Source organism: Colossoma macropomum, unplaced genomic scaffold, assembly GCF_904425465.1.
Source record: "Colossoma macropomum unplaced genomic scaffold, Colossoma_macropomum, whole genome shotgun sequence".
NCBI lineage: Eukaryota > Metazoa > Chordata > Actinopteri > Characiformes > Serrasalmidae > Colossoma > Colossoma macropomum.
The window spans coordinates 17586271-17603855 of NW_023494801.1; the positions used below are offsets into that span (position 1 = coordinate 17586271).

Consider the following 17585-nt stretch of genomic DNA (forward strand, 5'->3'; position numbering starts at 1 on the left):
CTAGGTCTCAGTTAATGAGAAAGCAACTTTAATTCCACTTTAAAGTGGAATTCCTACATAATTCAGTTGTTAAGATGTAAACAAAGTCATTCAGAGTGGTTTGATGTGAAATGCTCCACTGTAGATAAACTTGGTCTGAATTTTTTTAAGCTGGTGGTGATAGGAACCAGATGTCTGAAGCATTTACTGCCTCTAAAGTCTCCCTCACAGACAGTTATGACATGAAATTGTTTCAAATACACTATGATGACTAACACATTGTCTTATGATATGTTTTTACACATATTTTAGCCAGAGATGTACAAGCACAGCATAGTAAGGCAGAACAGTTTCCAAAGAAAATGCATGTTTTCTCATTTATCACTATTTTACCACTATCTACATTACATAATGAAACCTGTGAAGACATAGGGTCACTGGTTGCTTTGAAAAGTAAATAAAGTGCTATAGCTATACTGATATAGTGCTGTAGACATGGCAACCCCTGGTTCCTATCACCACCCCTGCAAAGAAATTTAAGTCAGTACGTTCTCTACAATAAACCATTTTACTTCAAAACAATAAGAAGGACTTCATTCACATCTCAACTGACTGAACTACACAGACATTGTGCATAAGGTGCACTCATAGCTTGTTTATCTCCACAGAAAATCGTATATAGGTCACCAGAGCGGTATACAGTCCCACAGCATTGGACTGTAGAACAGTGGAACTGTGTTCTCTGGAGTGGTGGAGTGCCTCACTTTAGGGACAAGCTGGAGTGGTGTCTGTGATAATTCAGCATCAGTACTTGACCTAGCTAAAGCTCTTGTAGTTGAATACAATCAAATCTTTACAGCGATGTCCCATCTAGTGTGAAGCCTTCCCAGTAGATTAGGGGCTGTTACTGGAGCAAAGGGGAACAAACTGCCTATTAATACTGCATTTCACACTGGTCATCGGGGTATGGTCATGTTGGTTGATACCAGCGTCAAAATACAACATATGCTGGTTTTGGTGGTGATCAGCTTATCAGCTTTTATATCTGCTGACCAGCATACCAACATCCAAAACTAAACATTATTGTGGTTATGCTGGTGAGCAGCAATGCTTGTCCACACTGCTTTTTCTAGCAGGTAGTGTACAAGAAAACATATAACCTAATTCTTAGTATTTTATATATAGTACATTAAAGTTGTAGTACGTTTTAGGCTTCAAAATGACATCTGCATAAACTGACCTTCTCTTCTTAAACCTGAGGGAGGGACATTTCCACCATCTGGAATGAAGCTGCTTCTATTCAGTGTTCAGTATTCAGTGCGCGGCTCTAAACGGTTCTTGGAAGTGTATTTACATACCGGCTCACACTGCACAAAGGACAATGGTTTAACGCGCTCGCGAGCGTTTTTTTCGCGATTTTCCCGTGTTATTTAGGTTTAACGTGGTCTGAGCTGCAGCTTACCCGTCCGGGAAGTCCTGAAAGAACTTTTACAGGAATTTTATAGGACACAAATAGTAAAACAGGCTACTGAATCTCCATACAACGCTACTTTTCTAGTAGAACGACTCATTAGTTACAAGAAAAAAAAAAAAAAACAACGTGACCCAGCTTTTCAAGTTGCGCTGGATGAACCTGTGCCGAGCACCTGTTTCAGTTTGTACACGTCACGCTCTCCACTGATCTGAATAAGTTCTTTACCTTAACTGCTTCGCCTCTAAAAGCGCTGTGTGAAAACCAGAAGCAGTCCTCCACATCCACACCGGAGCAAAGTGCAGACTCGCCTCACTTCTGCTGATAGAAATCTCCCAGCCGGCGTTCAATGGCGAGGCGAGTGCTGCTCACCTTTCGTGGCGTCACTGACTCACACCGCCCCTGTCTGCGGGTAGGAGAACTACAGCTCAGTTTTAATGAAGGGTCGATGGGTTCGGCGACGTAAGAGGCTCCTGCAGGGCCATAACTACAACTTTTACAATGAGTTGGCCAGGTAAGAAAATAAGTAAGTAAGGAAGGAAGGAAGAGAGTAAATAAATAAATAAATAAATAAATAAATAAATGTTACTATACTAAAATGGCATATGCGCTGATGTACTTCTTCTCTGTAACAAATAAATAAATCTGTAAATCATTTTCTAATGAACAAAATGTTACATCAGCACAACTACTACCAAACGTAAAGTGATGTAACATATTTTAGTCATTCATGAGGAAATGATGTATTTGAATCAAGTAAATTAAATGCATCACTTTTTCCAGAGAAGAAAAAAAAAACATTTCATAAAGAGAGGCCAAGTTAGGAATTTCAGTTGCACTACAGGTTAGAAAGCTAGCCAGACAGCACTGTATAAGGAAACCTACAACACATGCATGTACAAAGAAGTGATAAATGATTATGGCTGACTATATTGTTATAGTTACTCATCTTACCATTAAATTACACACTTCATAATGCAGCTCACAGAGCAGCACTGCTGAAGGGACCCCAGCGCACATTCACAATCTGTTTACTGAGTAAATTAGCCCACCACTGCAAGATAATTATTAAACGCAGCATCATTAGACTCATAGCTGATTGGTAACCACCCTGTAGCAGATTTTCATCATAAATAATGAACATTATTGATGCTTTGTTGATGATGGCTGACTGATGATGGCTGATTGTCTCGCGTTCTGTAACCAGCGTGGCCAGAAATGTGGTCATGCTTCATTTCAGGATGGCACTGGCCACCACCGGCCACCCCTTGTCTATATCTCTGAGCTCTTGGAGAGCTTTTGTAATGTCTTACAGAAAATACATATATAATATATATATATATATATATATATATATATATATATATATATATATATATATATATATATATATATATAATATAAAACTAAAGCTTGTTATTCTTCTTTTTTGTCATAGTCAGCCATAACAAAAGACATGGTCATAACAGGGTCAGTAGTCAGAGGTGTGAACAACAATGCAGGACAGATGCTGTAATCAATATATTATGATGGAAATAAGCACAATAACTTAGTAAGGTAGCTGAAAGAGATGGAAAAATATTATCATTCATTTCAATTTCAGTTTATTTATATAGCACAATTAAAAACAAGAAGTGTTGACCAAAGTGCTGCACAAAGTGCTAATTAGAAAATACTAGGACAAACCCATCAAAAGTACTGGGTCAAAAACTACTTAAATACTGAGTAACTTATAGAACTGTAGCAGAACCTCTTAGTAAATCCAGAATCTATCAGCATAAGAACTGAAGTATATTGGGCTCTATTTCTCTTTTTGGGATCATTTGAAGTGACTTGAAAAGTCAGAGCTGTGACCAACAGCAAAGCAGTACAGGTGCTGTCACCAACACATTATTATAATGACAGTAAATGCAATAAAACAAAAAAGGAAATAGGAATTGCTTTCCATGCAAATATACTTGAGTACAGAACAGAATAGAACTTACAGAACTAGTGGAACATTTAAGTATATCCAGCATCTATCAGCATAAGAACTGGAGTTTTGTTATTTTTGTCTTTTTGGGATCTTTAAAAATGACCTCAAAAGTCAGAGGTGTGATGGATGCTGTCAACAATGTATTATTATAATACTGAACACAAAAAATGATTTGCTAACTAAATGTTAATGACTAAAATGCAACTGTGTAAAAGTATATATGTATGCTTAAGTGGAAGTAAAAGTATTATAAATAGAAAATACTCAGGAAAGTATAAATCCATCAAAAGTTCTGGGTCAAAAATCTACTTCAACATGAATAACTTACAGAGCTGCAGTAGAACGTCTTAGTATATCCAGCATCTATCAGTATAGAAACTGCAGTTCATTATTCTTGTTTTTTTGGGATCCTTAAACATTAAAATCAGAGGTGTGACAGACAGCAAAGCAGTAAAGATCCTGTCAGGTAACTTAATGAAAACAGCAGATATCTCTCCAAATATTCTTACCCTTACAGAAAAGTTACACATATTTCACATGTAAATAAACACCTGTAGTTTTTGTACTATTCACATGTTAAAAATATTTGACATCCTATGTGAAAAAATCATGTGAGTACTTGTGAACATGTGGTTATTGCACACTTCATGTGAATAATATGTGACTTTTTCTGTAAGGGAGTAAGCAAAAGTAAAATTACATATCTTAAAAATATTCAGGACAGTGCAAATCCATCAGAAATGTACTTGAGTACATGCAACTAGCAGTTCATATTTTGGGGGGAATATTTTACTGAAAAAAATTAAAAAGAGTTTTAAGTGCTGTATAAAAAACTTTTACTGAGTCTGTATGCAAAGACTGCTGTGTGTTGACATTAATTTGGACATTTATTTGGACATAAAGCTAAGAAAGGGAGTAGTGTAAAATGCAATACAGAGTAAAAAATATTCATTTTAAGCACTTAACTATGTTTTTAGTAATGTTATACATTGCTACTAATCTGTAAACCTGCCCAGCAGGGACGTGTTTTTGTCCATTTTGTCTAAGATACATACCCCTACTTATAAAGCATCAGTGTCAGCAGGGGTATTTTCTTTAATTGCAAGTAGATAGCCTCTTGCCCCATTCTTAGAAAGGCTATATGATGGAGAAAGCCCAGCTTTTTTCAGAATTTCTGCCTAACTCAATTATTAAGATGTAAACAAAGTCGTTCAGAGTGGTTACAGAGTCAGAACTACTCACAGTGGCGGTGGTAGGAACCAGACATCTGAAGTGTCTAAAGGTGCAACTGGTAAGATTTTTAGTTCAAAACATTCCAAAATAAACTAAAATGATCAACAGAATGTGAAGAAATAACAGTCTTGATGTAATGTCAAAGATGTCTATGTATTGTGTTGCAGAGATATCTACCGTAGCATCAAGTCTGCCAACAGTCTAACATGAGAGGATAAAGAAGTAGCACTGCCCTGATGCCATATTCCGACCCTTCTCTACCCCCACCCACACACACACAAGTTAACACTGGCTTCGTTTCCACCATTGGAGAGCTCTTGGTGTGTAAAGGAATGAAGTTTGATGCTGAACTCGCAACATTTCGTCTAGACTGGTAAGTAAACGGGGTGGGGAGTGAAGAAGGAGAAGGAGGGACATTTCCTTTCTTTCTTACAATAGGGGTGGACGCCACAATGTTCTAGTAATATGTTGCCCCCTACTTGTTTGAAGTGTGGAGTATGAATTTGACAGGTCGTGTCATCTTACATATTGCTTTTTTAATGTCTCTGAAAGCTGCCTCACAGAAAGGTGTTACATAAAATGATGGCAATATGTTTTTTGATGGCTGAGACACTGGTTTGTGAGGAGTTTTGAGATGAGATTTTGGCCTAAAACATCTTGTATTTGTGACCTCGGGTTCCTTTCACCACCATTATAAAGAAATCAGAGTCAGTTTCTCTATAATGAACTATTTCACATCTCAACAATTGAATTACACAGACATTTTGAAAAATCTGTGGAATTGCCCTTTAACAAATACAGACGCTGCTTAACTTTGAGTTACAGCGCCATCTGCTGGACAAAAACACCTTTTGGGCTTATTTAAGGTCTCAGGAACCACTGCAAACAGCCAACGAACAACAACGTAAGCCCTATGAAATCATAAGCTTTTAAACACACAACATGGACTGTACAGTTATTACAGTCAGTGTTAGTAAACCACAGGGTTGTTCTGGAGCACCTGTAGCGCTGTTTTTGGTAATTAATAAATGGTCCAAAAGACTGTGTCCAATACACACATAATGTCTATACTGGGCAAGACACCACTTGTATGCATTGTGCACATATTCACACTGCAGAGGTATATGATTCAGCCAGCGTGTCTCTTTGGCTGCAGAGTTCATGTCAGAGGCAGGAGTGTCTGCTATTATCACAATAGCGCTCCAGAGAAGGTGTTGATGGGCAAAGAGAAAGTCTTGCTCAGATATCTGCTCAGCCCTGAGTCATCCTCCTCCACAGTTTGCCTGGACTTGATCTTCTGAAGGCAAAATCCTGGATCCGTGCTTGGAATCACCTCTATGCTACAGGGCAGATGCAGAAGCAGTAATCATTTTTTTATTATAGCAGCTTGGATTTCCTTTTAGCAAGGAAGAGTTTCCATTATCATTAATAAGAAACCTTAAGAAAAAAATACAGTAAAGTGTAATAGGAAACCAAGCTTAGTAGAGTATATAAATCAATTTTTTGGACCGAAACTAAAAAAAAAATTTGGGCTGAGAACTAAAAAAAAAAAAGTTTTAATTCAATTGGCTGTTAATTTATTAATTTAATGTATGGCTTTTAATGAACCAAACATACAGCAAACAATCTAAAACTATTACTAAAACTATTACATATACATTTAATCTTTTAACATCTTTTAACATAATTTTTTTTAAATTATGTACAAAATCCACCATATTTAGTCATCCAAGGCAATTCCATTCTGACAAACATCATGTTGTTTCTAATTTTTATTTTTTCATTACAGTGATTTTCAGAGTATTATATTGCTGTTAGATTTTAATACTTTGTTGTAGTCCTATTTAACTTTTGGGAGAAAACTGTTTTGCCTTTTATCCTTTTGCCTATTTTCTTTCTTCCACCTAAATATTTTGGTGGCCAAATTTTTGGTAAGTCACTAATATAAATTTTGTTAAAATTTCAAAATTTACTCCCCACTTTATATACTCTATGTATAGAAGCTAAACTGCAAAAATGGCCTCTTTTGCATTTACTGTTATTGTGATTATTATTATTCAGTTTACAGTCATTTAGCTCCACCCATTCACCCCGAGGTTATAAAGAGTGTTTCAGCCCAGACTGCTTTTTGAATAAGGCATCCAATCAGAGCCTGTTTTATTCTAAGGGATAAAGAGAGTGTGGAACATGGTCATGTTAAAATGAAGTAAGACTCTCTTTGGTACATAAACTCAAAAAAAGGACCAGAAAAAAGCAGAATACAGACCCTTTAAATATTTACCCATGCTTCAACTGTACATCTGTGTTTATTTACCTCTGGACATTTTTGAAGGTTCTGTCGGAGTCCTTGTCCAAACATACTGTGAATGTCTTCTCCTCCAGAGTTCTGATGGAAATTCTGGTGACTCTGAGTGTAGACTATAGGACAGTACATTATTGTGGATGCAATACTGAAATAATCTGGTAATGAATGAATCTCTAATAATTCTCATAATTGTTTGATGTTATTTAAGCATTTTAATTGTCCTGTCTTCAACAACGCATATAATAGATGATTCATTCTTACCATGCAGGATCTTGCAGGATTTGGATCACGGAAATCCACATTCAGGCTGTCGAGATCTGTGGGAAAAAAGTGTCGTCCTTATATATGAAAAATATGAAAGTCCAATGAAATCAAACACAGATGAAACCTTGCTTGTGGTGTTGTGATGAATTCTGTTAACAGCATACTTTTATTTCCGCATGATGGAGCATGGCAGATCGACACTCCACACGTTGTCAGAGACATTCCTCTGTCCACCTCCCGATTGCTGATGGACGCCTGTAAAAAAACAGCATGTAGGTGACTTTCCACACCAACACAGACCTTCACAATTAGCCCTCCCTTCATTAGTGCTGCTGTAAGAAAGGACCCCTACTGTGTCTCATTCAGAAAGCAGTCTGGGCTAAAACACTCCTTATAGCTTCAGTGAATGGGCTGAGCTAAACTGCTGTAGCCTGAATTTGCAAATGTGTTGGGTTTCAGGACATCAGAAAAATTCAAAACACACTGTTTTTGCAAATTAGTTTCTGTATACAGACTGTACAGAGTGAAGAGAGAATAACACGTTTAGAAATTTTAATAAAAAAAGATTAAATAGCCTATAATAAAGTGCTAAAATCTAACAGTGATCTAACACTCTAAAAATCATTGCAAAAAAAGAAAAATGCTGCTTGTTTTAATGGAAGTCATTGCCTTTGATGACAAACTATGTGTATATCATTTTAAAATGTTTAATGATGTTTTTTGATGCATTTTGTTTGTTTTAACACTAATCAATATGATGTTTTGTTTTCAGATATTGTAGCTCAGCCTGTATTGCTATCATAACAGAGAGTGCTTTGTGTTGAGTAGTCCAGTGGCACATCTGTTTAAACTGTTTTGCTCCATCATTCAGGGTTTAAATCACAGCAACAATGCAATCAAAATGAATGTTAATTATTCGCAATATTATTGACCGATACTGACAATACTATGGGTTATTAATATCGATCAATACTAACGACCAAATGATATATCAGTAGAGGCCGACTATAAAGCACTATAAAACACTTTATTTGAAAGGTATCTACATAATACATTCATAACATCTTACATAAACACTTCTTAACATGTTACATGATAAAGTATATAGTTTTTACATGACATTAATATGGGCTACTGTGTCATTACATTTTATTTTGAAAAAGAATCTTATTTTCAGTAAAGTGCTTCATTTCTGGACAGCTAAAATAAAAAATGACCTTGCTTTATCCCTTTGGTCATTAAGTGCTTTGACACTCAGGCCCGTTTCACCTATTCTTTTGATTTCTTTTTTAATTATCTGTTTGTTCTTAAGCATTTGTTGCTTTCTATGTTACTTTACTACATGGGCAGTAAATTACTCTTAAATATGCTTAGGAACAATCATTCGACTGAATCTTACTATGATGGTGTGTCTAAGTGTCAAAGCACTTAATGACCCCAGAAATAAAGTGAGGTCATTTTTAATTTGGCTGTCCAGAAATGATGCGTTTTACTAAAAAATAATATACTTTTTCAAAATAAATAATGAGAACTTTTACTTTGAAAAATGTCTCTCAGTAAAATGACATAGTAGTCCAAATTAATATCAAGTAAAATATGCATGCTTTATAAATGTTGATTTAAATGTTCATGAACATGTTATGGAGCGTTTATGTAAGATGTTATGAATGTGTTATGTAGACACCCTTCAAGTAAAGTGTTACCACAAACGTTATGACCAATGAACAGTCATCTACACTCTTAACAACAAAGATGCCAGAAAGGGTTCTTTTTCACAATGCTGTAGAAGAACCATTTTGGTTCCCTACATAACCTTTAAATGGATGGTTCTTTAGAGCAGTGATTCTCAAAATGGCTCTCAAGAACCCCCAGATTTTTTTGGCAACCTAACTTGCAACATTTAAGGCAGAGCAAAAATCTGGACTTTCTGGTGATCCATGAAGATTGGTTTGAGAACCGCTGCTGCTGGGAACCATTTCTATAAATGACATGTCTGTGTGTGAAGAACCTTTTTAAATAACCTCCACTGATGTAACTGTTCTAGAAAGAACCTTTACATTTCTGAAGTACTTTTATATTATGTGGAGGTTCTTTAAGCTTTTAAAAGGCTATTCATACTCACAGATCTCTTATCTAACAAGGTTAACAAGGTTCTTTAGGGAAGGTCCTCTATGGTATCATTCAAAGAACTCTTTGTGGCACCATTTGTTAAGAGTGCACTCTCAAGGGTTATGTTGTGTCTACAAGATAGTGTAGAAGATGATAGTCACCCTTCTGTAAATGACAGACACGACTGCTCCCCCTTCTTCTTGTATGTGTTTCTTGTAGCGCACTGATCCTTTAAAAATGAACATGAGCAGTTAATCACCGGTGTTTAGGAAAATAAGGCAAGCCACCTTCAACAATTAGCACCAACCTTTGATCATGCCTACCTTTGATTGTGTCTTTTAATGTTGGTCTGAAAGGCCTGAACTCAGGGAAGTCAATGTCCAGCTGACATAAAAACACATCCTCCACTGTTTTAGGATCCAAGCCAGGGAAGGACATCTAGATACAGGAAGAGAGGTGGACTGTTTATTTACATACAGCTTTGTATTTAAATGTGGCACTGGGTCGTTAATGGACAGTGAGAGAATTATTCCTCCTGCAACACAAGCACTGGCTTGAAAAATAGCCAAACTGAGCAGCTTTTCTAGAGCTCAGTTATGTAGAAATCAAAAGTGTTTTAGTCAAATGAAAATAAAACAAATTGTTGTTTGACTTGCAAAGAGAAAATATGTTGACTTTACTTTGACACATGATAGAATGAAAATGTGTAACAGAGTTAAATTTAGTTTGGTTATGTTTATTAAGTTAAATTTATTTTGGTGAGTGTTCACTACCCCAAATTTATAGATTTTTTGTTTAGTTTCTCTCACAAGTTATATTTCAAGTACACACTTGAATAGAAATATACTTATACACATAGAAACAGGTTTTTATTGTTTCTCTTAAACAATTGAATTATCTGTTATAAGCACTTACAGAGTCAAATAGCTCTGAGCAATTCAATCACAAAAAAGGCCTTGTGCATCTTTTAGACAGTGATATGAAACACGGTAGCACACAGAAAGATTCGATTCCATGCACAAATATTTTACATTTTTTTCTGAATAGTATTTTGGTACTTCAGGTATTTTGACACACTATAACCTGGCCCTCCCTAAAAAAAGGTTTGGACACCCTTGCTCTGCAGAGTATCTTTGGGTGATTTAATGTAGGTGGTACAATGACATCCTACTTGGTTTGATCTGCAGTTCTATGCTTGTGAATGACCTGTTTTCCCCAGTCTCTACTATGGTTTTGAACTGTAATGTTGGTGCTCCTTTCCATTTAGCTTTGTACCTGTTACTATGACTTAAACACAGCAAGAATTCCATTGAGCAAATAGAGCACACACTTTAAATGCACAGACCTTTCTCTACCTTCTCCAAGGCAAACCACCCTGTAAAAATGCACCTTATAAAATAAGAATGACACAGAAAAAAAAACATTGCAGTCTGACCTTGACAGAGTAGATAGGGATGTGGATGGGTTGCTGTGCTGTGCGGGTGTAGTATGAAATGATATCCTGAAGAAAGGTGTTCTGCTCAGAGGATCCACCAACACTGGAATGCTGCAATCCAGAGACCACATACATAAAGCGTTTCCAGAGTGAGTGACCACACTACAGAGCATTCTACTGTCATATGGTGTTACTTTACATTGTCAAATATGTACAACAAATATGTGGTTTGTTCTAACATAACAATCCTGATTGAATACATCCCAATAATGTCCATCCACTTGGCTTTGGGGCTAAATAAACAAGGGAAAAAGATGAAAAGAGTTTCAAAAAAAGACAATTACCATTTCAGCTAGTTTTAGGATCATGCCTCCTAGACTGCTGATGTTGCATTCGTACCATGGATCTACCTTTCCCAAAGATGCTGCTAGTGTAAGCATATCTACAAGGCCTGGTACGTTCTCCTGAAATGCAGAGGATTTTTTGAGAAACACTTTACCTGAATTTTTATATTTGCCATTTAGTCTTTCAGAAGGTCATGGAAACTTTATAACACATGCATAAGCACTTAATAATGTGTCTATAAAGAAATGGCTTATTTATGATAAAACATTTATGACAAGCTTATGACATTGTATTGACATAAGTGACCTAACATAACTGTAATGACAGTACTTTTGACATGCATGTACATTGAAAAGGTACATTTGAACACAAGTAGAAATATAGACTATTTATTCCTCAAGTAGTATTTTTACCAAGGGTATTTCTACTTTTACTCAAGATTTTTGTATGTATATGTATATTCATATAGGGGAAAATATGTATAAGTATAAGCACTTAAGTTCAAGTGCAGCTTCCATAGAACTGACATATGGTGCTCTTAACTAGGCCTCTGTCTTCCATTATTTGGGAAAGATGCTTCTTAACAGTTTTATAAATTGACATAATGTCAGTTTAAGGCCGCTTATGTCAATACAACTGGCATAAGCTGTTTATAAGTATTCAAATATTGTTTTAATACCTTATTAAATGTTTTTGCCTGTGTTATGAAGCCTATATGTAGGTAGCCTACATAATGAATATAATAATGTTATAGTGAATAGTATCAAAACAGTAATGCTTCATAAATATGTTATTCAAAGGTAATGCATGTGTTATAATGTCTCTATGTATGTAGCCTTTGAATAAATTGTTAACTTTTTTTAACTAATAGATCAGTGAACAATCACCTGTGCTGGAGAAGTTGAAAGAGGCTGGTTAGAGACTGGAATGTAGTATATTTCCAAGTTGACTCTCTTTGTCAGAAAAAGATGCCGTGCCTCCCTCTTTCTGCACACATTATCAAAAAGAAGGACAAATCTCTAAGTCTATTCATACTGAACAAAAAGTCTGTTTATATTGAACATTGGAGAAAATCATTCCTGTACATGTTTTGGTTTGTCCTTAAAGAAATAATGTAGATATTTAAAAGCATCCAGATAATAAAGATAATGTAAAGCCTTCATACCGTATATTGTGATAGGCCTTGCCCAGCCTGCCCAGAGTGCTATCATCACCCATGACAACAAGACGAGCAGTGAAGTTTTTCTCCTCTTTTGGGAGTGAGCCTCCACTTCCACCTCCTGCCGTCATTCCACTTTCCTTAATGGCCTCCATCATTAGGGTCATCCTGTTCCCAGCTTTTGGCCACCTTACACATGCCCTCCTGAAAAACTGTGAGCTTCTCTGCTGTTCCTGGACCTCCTGCTCACCCGAGGGCTCTACTATCATGGAGGCAAACTCATTCAAAGGCAGGTCCCCCTCAATACCACTGTCTATGGACACAGTCGAGATGACAGAAGCACGTTTGGTATCCTCGTCCTCATCTAGGTATGTAGAGCTTCGCTCTGCAGGGCTTACCATCAGAGCGAAGTTAACCAACTCGTTCCCTGTTTGAGAAAGTCAAAGGTTAATTGAGATTATACCAACAAATCAAGCATTAACAGATTATACCAGGACTCTTCGCTTCCAGTGTCCAGCACAGTTTGCTGATTTCCTCGCTCATATACACCTACTGGCGATTAACAATTGAGTAGAACCAAGAGGTTTGAGTAGAGAAATCACCAAACTATGCTGGACATCGGCCCTCCAGGACTGGAATAGAAGAACTCCATTTGGTACCTTTCATTTTAAACTGCTTTAACAACTTTAATAGCCCTTGTTTACTTGCCCTCACTATTTCCTCTTGGGAGAATTACCAACCCCATCTTAAAGCAGTTCTGTTAAACTCTTAAAATCCAGTAACACTTTATTTGAAGGCTACTTACATAAAGACATCATAACACATGCATGAGCACTGAATAACATATTTATAAGGCAATATTTGAGTCTTTATGAACAGCTTATGCTTTTAATCACAAGATCCCATAAGCTGAAGTAAATGATGTTGTATTGACAAAAGGTTTTTGTACTTTAACTCATGTAAAACTATGAAATTGATGCTTCATAATAGTGTTATAAATAGAACAAATGTCCATCCCATTAGTTTAAAGTCTCTTATGTCAAAGCAATGTCATTTACTTCCTAGAACATGTTATGTCATCTTGCGGTTTCTAGCACAAATAAATATGTTATTCAGTGCTTGCTGTGTTATGAAGTCCCTATGTAGGTAGCCTTCAAATAAAGTATTACCTAAAATCCCAGGCTTATTATATACTAACACTTATTGTTCAGTAACGACGTGGACTACAGTGCAAACTAGCTTGGTTACTCTTAGGTTATAGAAGTGTGTGGTTGAACTTTGGACCTTGCCAGTGGGTCCTGGCCATTTAGGGTGTTAATGTATTAGCTTAAGGGAAGTTTCTTCAATGACCCTTTGGAGGAGCGAGGGATCAAGTCAATGTTAGTTTGAACTTCAGGAGCAGAACTTCCCCAGAAAACATTGGGCCTCATTCACTTACCGTTCTTAAGAAGAAACTCCTTTTTAAACCCCCCTACGCAGTTTACACAAAGATTCTGACATTCACCAATGTTTTCTTATTTGGGATTTGTTTTTAAGTAAGAACAGAATCTACACACATTCAAGAGCACAAAGATGCTAACAATAATGTGGTTTAAGAACATCATGAATATGATGTAGACCTTTTTCTTAGGACCTTTCTCAAGAACAAATTTAAGTAAAAACTTAGAATGATATTGATGAATAAGGCCCATTGAGATCTAGAGAAATTTCCTTTTCAAAAGTGAATAAAATTGTTGACCTATATGCATTAACAGATGAAGAGTCAAACTCAGTGAAGGAACCAATCCAAATTTCCTTTTCATCTTCGAGTTGGGACAATTCCCAAACACTAAAAGCTTTCATGACTTCATGTTCAGAGGGCCTCATTCACTGATATCCTCATACATCTTTATTAAATTTGCTCTTGAGAAAAGCCCGTCAGATTTATAACATCATTTACTAAGTTCTTTATTAAGTTTGTTCTTGAGAAAGGTTCTAAGAAAAGTCTATGTCAGATTCATGATGTTCTTAAACCACAGAATTGTTCACACCTTTGTGCTCTTGAATGTGTGTAGATTCTGTTCTTACTTAAAAACAAACCCCAAATGAGACAACGTTGGTGAATGTCAGAATCTTCGTGAAAACTGCGTAAGAGGGTTATAAGACAAAATTTCTTTTTAAGATCAGTTGGTGAATAAGGCCCAATGAGAGGACTGCTGCAACTTACTAATCCAGTAAAAATGCTTGTACTGCAATACATGAACTAATGCCCAGTTTATGCTACCACACTACCTGAAATTTACTAAATGTCAGAATTAATATTTCAGAGATGTTTGCCATGTCAGCTGAACAAAGTGCAGGGTCTAAACAAGCACTAATGCTGTTTATTAGCAGGTTTATAGTGATGTTATTATATTATAATCATGGCATAAGCCATATGTTGTGCTGAAAGTTAGTTTTAGTTAGTCAAATTAGTCAGTTAGAAACAATATGTTTTGCCCCACTGCTTTAGGAGGTGTGACATCACCCCTGTGTAGCAAACCACTCTTCTTTACTTTATTCTGTGATAATGAAAATAAAACAGGCAATGGACCACAATTCTCTACTAAAATCTAAAGTTTAAGCCAAACAAAACAAATATTTACAAAGTTTATGTATGTTATGCTTTTCACGTTCAAAACAGTCTTAAAAGAAGAAAATTGTATGTTTGACATGGTAAAAATTCTCACATATCTCATCTTCCTTTGTCCAGACATGGAAGCTGATCTCAGGACTGGGCAGTGCACTTCCAACTGGACTAGTAGGACTTGATGGATCTGAACAGAGAGAACACGTGATAACATACTGTATGTAGAAACACAGCCAGTGTCGTGCTGAAAAATCTGCACAATGGAATTAAGTCATGTCTACCTACTTTTGCCTGTAGAGGAGAGGATGTCATGGTAGAGCTGCTGTAATCTTGTACTGTACTGGTCACGGTCTGAACCTCCATCCTCTATTCTCTCCTCCACAGTGGCCACAACATCCAGGAAGTATTTTTCTACGTCACATAATTCCTGCAACAAGAAGAAATAAACATCTTGTGAAATATTTGCTAATATACTCATCTGCAAACTGGATATAGACAATTGAAGCAATAGTAAAAAATCTAGTGGACACAGTTTTTCACTTACCATAAATATACTCAATAAGACAAAACACAATTGGTGTTTGAAGTTTGTACCTTTAGCTCTTTAGATCTTTAATTCAACAAAGCTAAGCTGATCAGTAATGGAAGCTCACACTCCGCCAGTATCTCCTATTTGCCTCAAACTGCACTGAGCTATCAAGAAATCTCAAATAGTCTTGTTGCAACGATGTCCAGTTCCAGTTCCACCTCTGTCTGCATCTGCACTGCTAGATTTTCTGGTCCTGTTTTCTAGCCATGTGCTTTCGTTTGTTTGGGTTTTCTTAATCCAACCTAGCCCCGCCCCTTTTCATATCACTCACCTATGTCTTGTCTATAACTACTCCTGTTAACACAAATCTCAGCTGTTCCTAGTTCCTTGTCTGTGTATATATTACCTCTTTGTTTGCCTTTCCTTTGTTGTGCATTGTGTTTGTCTGACTAGCATGTATGGATCATTATCCTGTGTCCTTTGTTTCCCTGGATTTACGCCCTCTTTCTAGTCCTCCTGCCATTGCATTTTTAGTGTAAGTTTCTACATTTGTTTTGTTAGTTTTTCCTCAGTTTCCAGTTTCTATTTTATTATTTTTCTCTACTCCTTTCATTTTCTTTTGTTATCTGATTTGGTACCTGTGTTCTGCTTGGGTGTCTCACCCACCCAATTCATAAACTCTATCAATTTGGACACTAATCATATCCTCTTGCCACCATGCCTAATGATTCATTACCTTTGTTAGAACAGACCACTGAAACTAGTGGCACTGTATGTCATATTGTTATCTACAAAACATTCTGTCTGCGACTACTGTTTTTAGCTATATGACATACATTATTTTTGTCTATTTATATACATAACAATCATATAGTGTCACCACATAAGCAGATTACGTAACAAGTCAATGCAGGGTGATTTAGGCATGTAGTTTGCACAATGCCAAATGGTGAACTATAAGCTTCCACCACTTGCTAGCTACGTTAGCATATTGTGGACATCAAACACGTCTTGGCTAAGGCTGACTAAGGTTAAGGTTTAAAAGTAAAAATTGTATTACCACAGACAATACATCACTTCAACTTGACTCTTGTAATACATCCATGTTCTATCAAATACTTCGACCCAATTTGATTAAATGGATCATATGAAGCCAGCCACTGTATCTTTATGAATGCAATGTCATTGGACAGCTGAGTGCACTTACAATTGTATTACATCAGCTAACAGGCAACTACACTGGCTAGCATCATGCAGCCAATGAACCCATAGCCAAGGATGGCTACCCCAGGCATCAAACTTGAAATGTGATGGTAGGGCCAATGCTTAGAGTGCTGCGCCATTCAGGAGCCCCACAGCCTTGTTTTAAAACCTATACAGACCTCTAGGGCCTCTGCTAGTTGTCGTCCATGGCACTGCTTCCCCAGTCCAGACTGCAGTGTGTGCAGTAGGACTCTGCGCTGGTGGCTCAGTGTGTCCCATTCTGTAGCTCCATACTTCACATCGGCCCTAACAGCATCCAGCAGAGTCTGAGGAAACACGGCCTGGTCCACAAACACAAACACCCTGTACAAGGCAGGAAGGGAAGGTTAAATTATAGACAGGTGAGACGTAGCTAGTTACATTTACTCAATTATATGCATTTCAAATGGATTTGCACTTTTCTGAGTATTTTCAAATCACAGTACTTTTACTTCTACTGTCATAAACAGCATCATTGCTTGTTTAGACTTTGCATGGTTCAATTGATTCTGCTGAGATGGCAAACTTTGCTAGCTAACATCTCTGAATGACATCAAGTCTTAGTTTAGCAAGGTAGGAGTAATAAATACTGAATCTGACATTTAGTGATCTATGTTAATCACATTAACATTTAGTCACTAAGGTTTTGTCTTTACTGCTGTATGATTGGTCGCATCAGTGACATTTGCGGTTTATGATGTCAATTTAGACTATAAATAGCACCCAACAAACTTCACTTCAAATGCCGATGCTGGATGGACTAAGACATTTTACCAAGATTCTACAGTACTGTGCAGAAGTCAGAGACCACCCTTCATTTATTTCATTTCCAGTCAAAATGGCTACAAGTTATTGATTTTTGGGCAGATATTTCTGAGAAGATTAAATAGACGATGATCTACTTGCATGGCCACGAAAATACAGGAGTTTC

General features: G+C 36.7%; 1 protein-coding gene across 2 annotated transcripts in view; it reads right to left on the minus strand.

The window, feature by feature from the left end:
- Positions 1-3122: 3122 nt before the first annotated feature.
- pik3r6b (phosphoinositide-3-kinase, regulatory subunit 6b) overlaps positions 3123-17585 on the minus strand; it is a 34152-nt gene continuing 19689 nt past the window's right edge. For both annotated transcript variants that reach the window (XM_036589765.1, XM_036589766.1), the window contains exons 8-20: positions 16795-16978; positions 15169-15310; positions 14984-15070; positions 12282-12702; positions 12004-12103; positions 11116-11235; positions 10772-10882; positions 9660-9774; positions 9498-9565; positions 7392-7482; positions 7225-7280; positions 6973-7076; positions 3123-5998 (exon numbers count right to left, since the gene is read on the minus strand). In XM_036589765.1, the coding sequence (XP_036445658.1) occupies positions 5848-5998; positions 6973-7076; positions 7225-7280; positions 7392-7482; positions 9498-9565; positions 9660-9774; positions 10772-10882; positions 11116-11235; positions 12004-12103; positions 12282-12702; positions 14984-15070; positions 15169-15310; positions 16795-16978 (1750 nt within the window). In that variant the 3' untranslated portion in view covers positions 3123-5847. The remainder of the gene's footprint in view (positions 5999-6972; positions 7077-7224; positions 7281-7391; positions 7483-9497; positions 9566-9659; positions 9775-10771; positions 10883-11115; positions 11236-12003; positions 12104-12281; positions 12703-14983; positions 15071-15168; positions 15311-16794; positions 16979-17585) is intronic.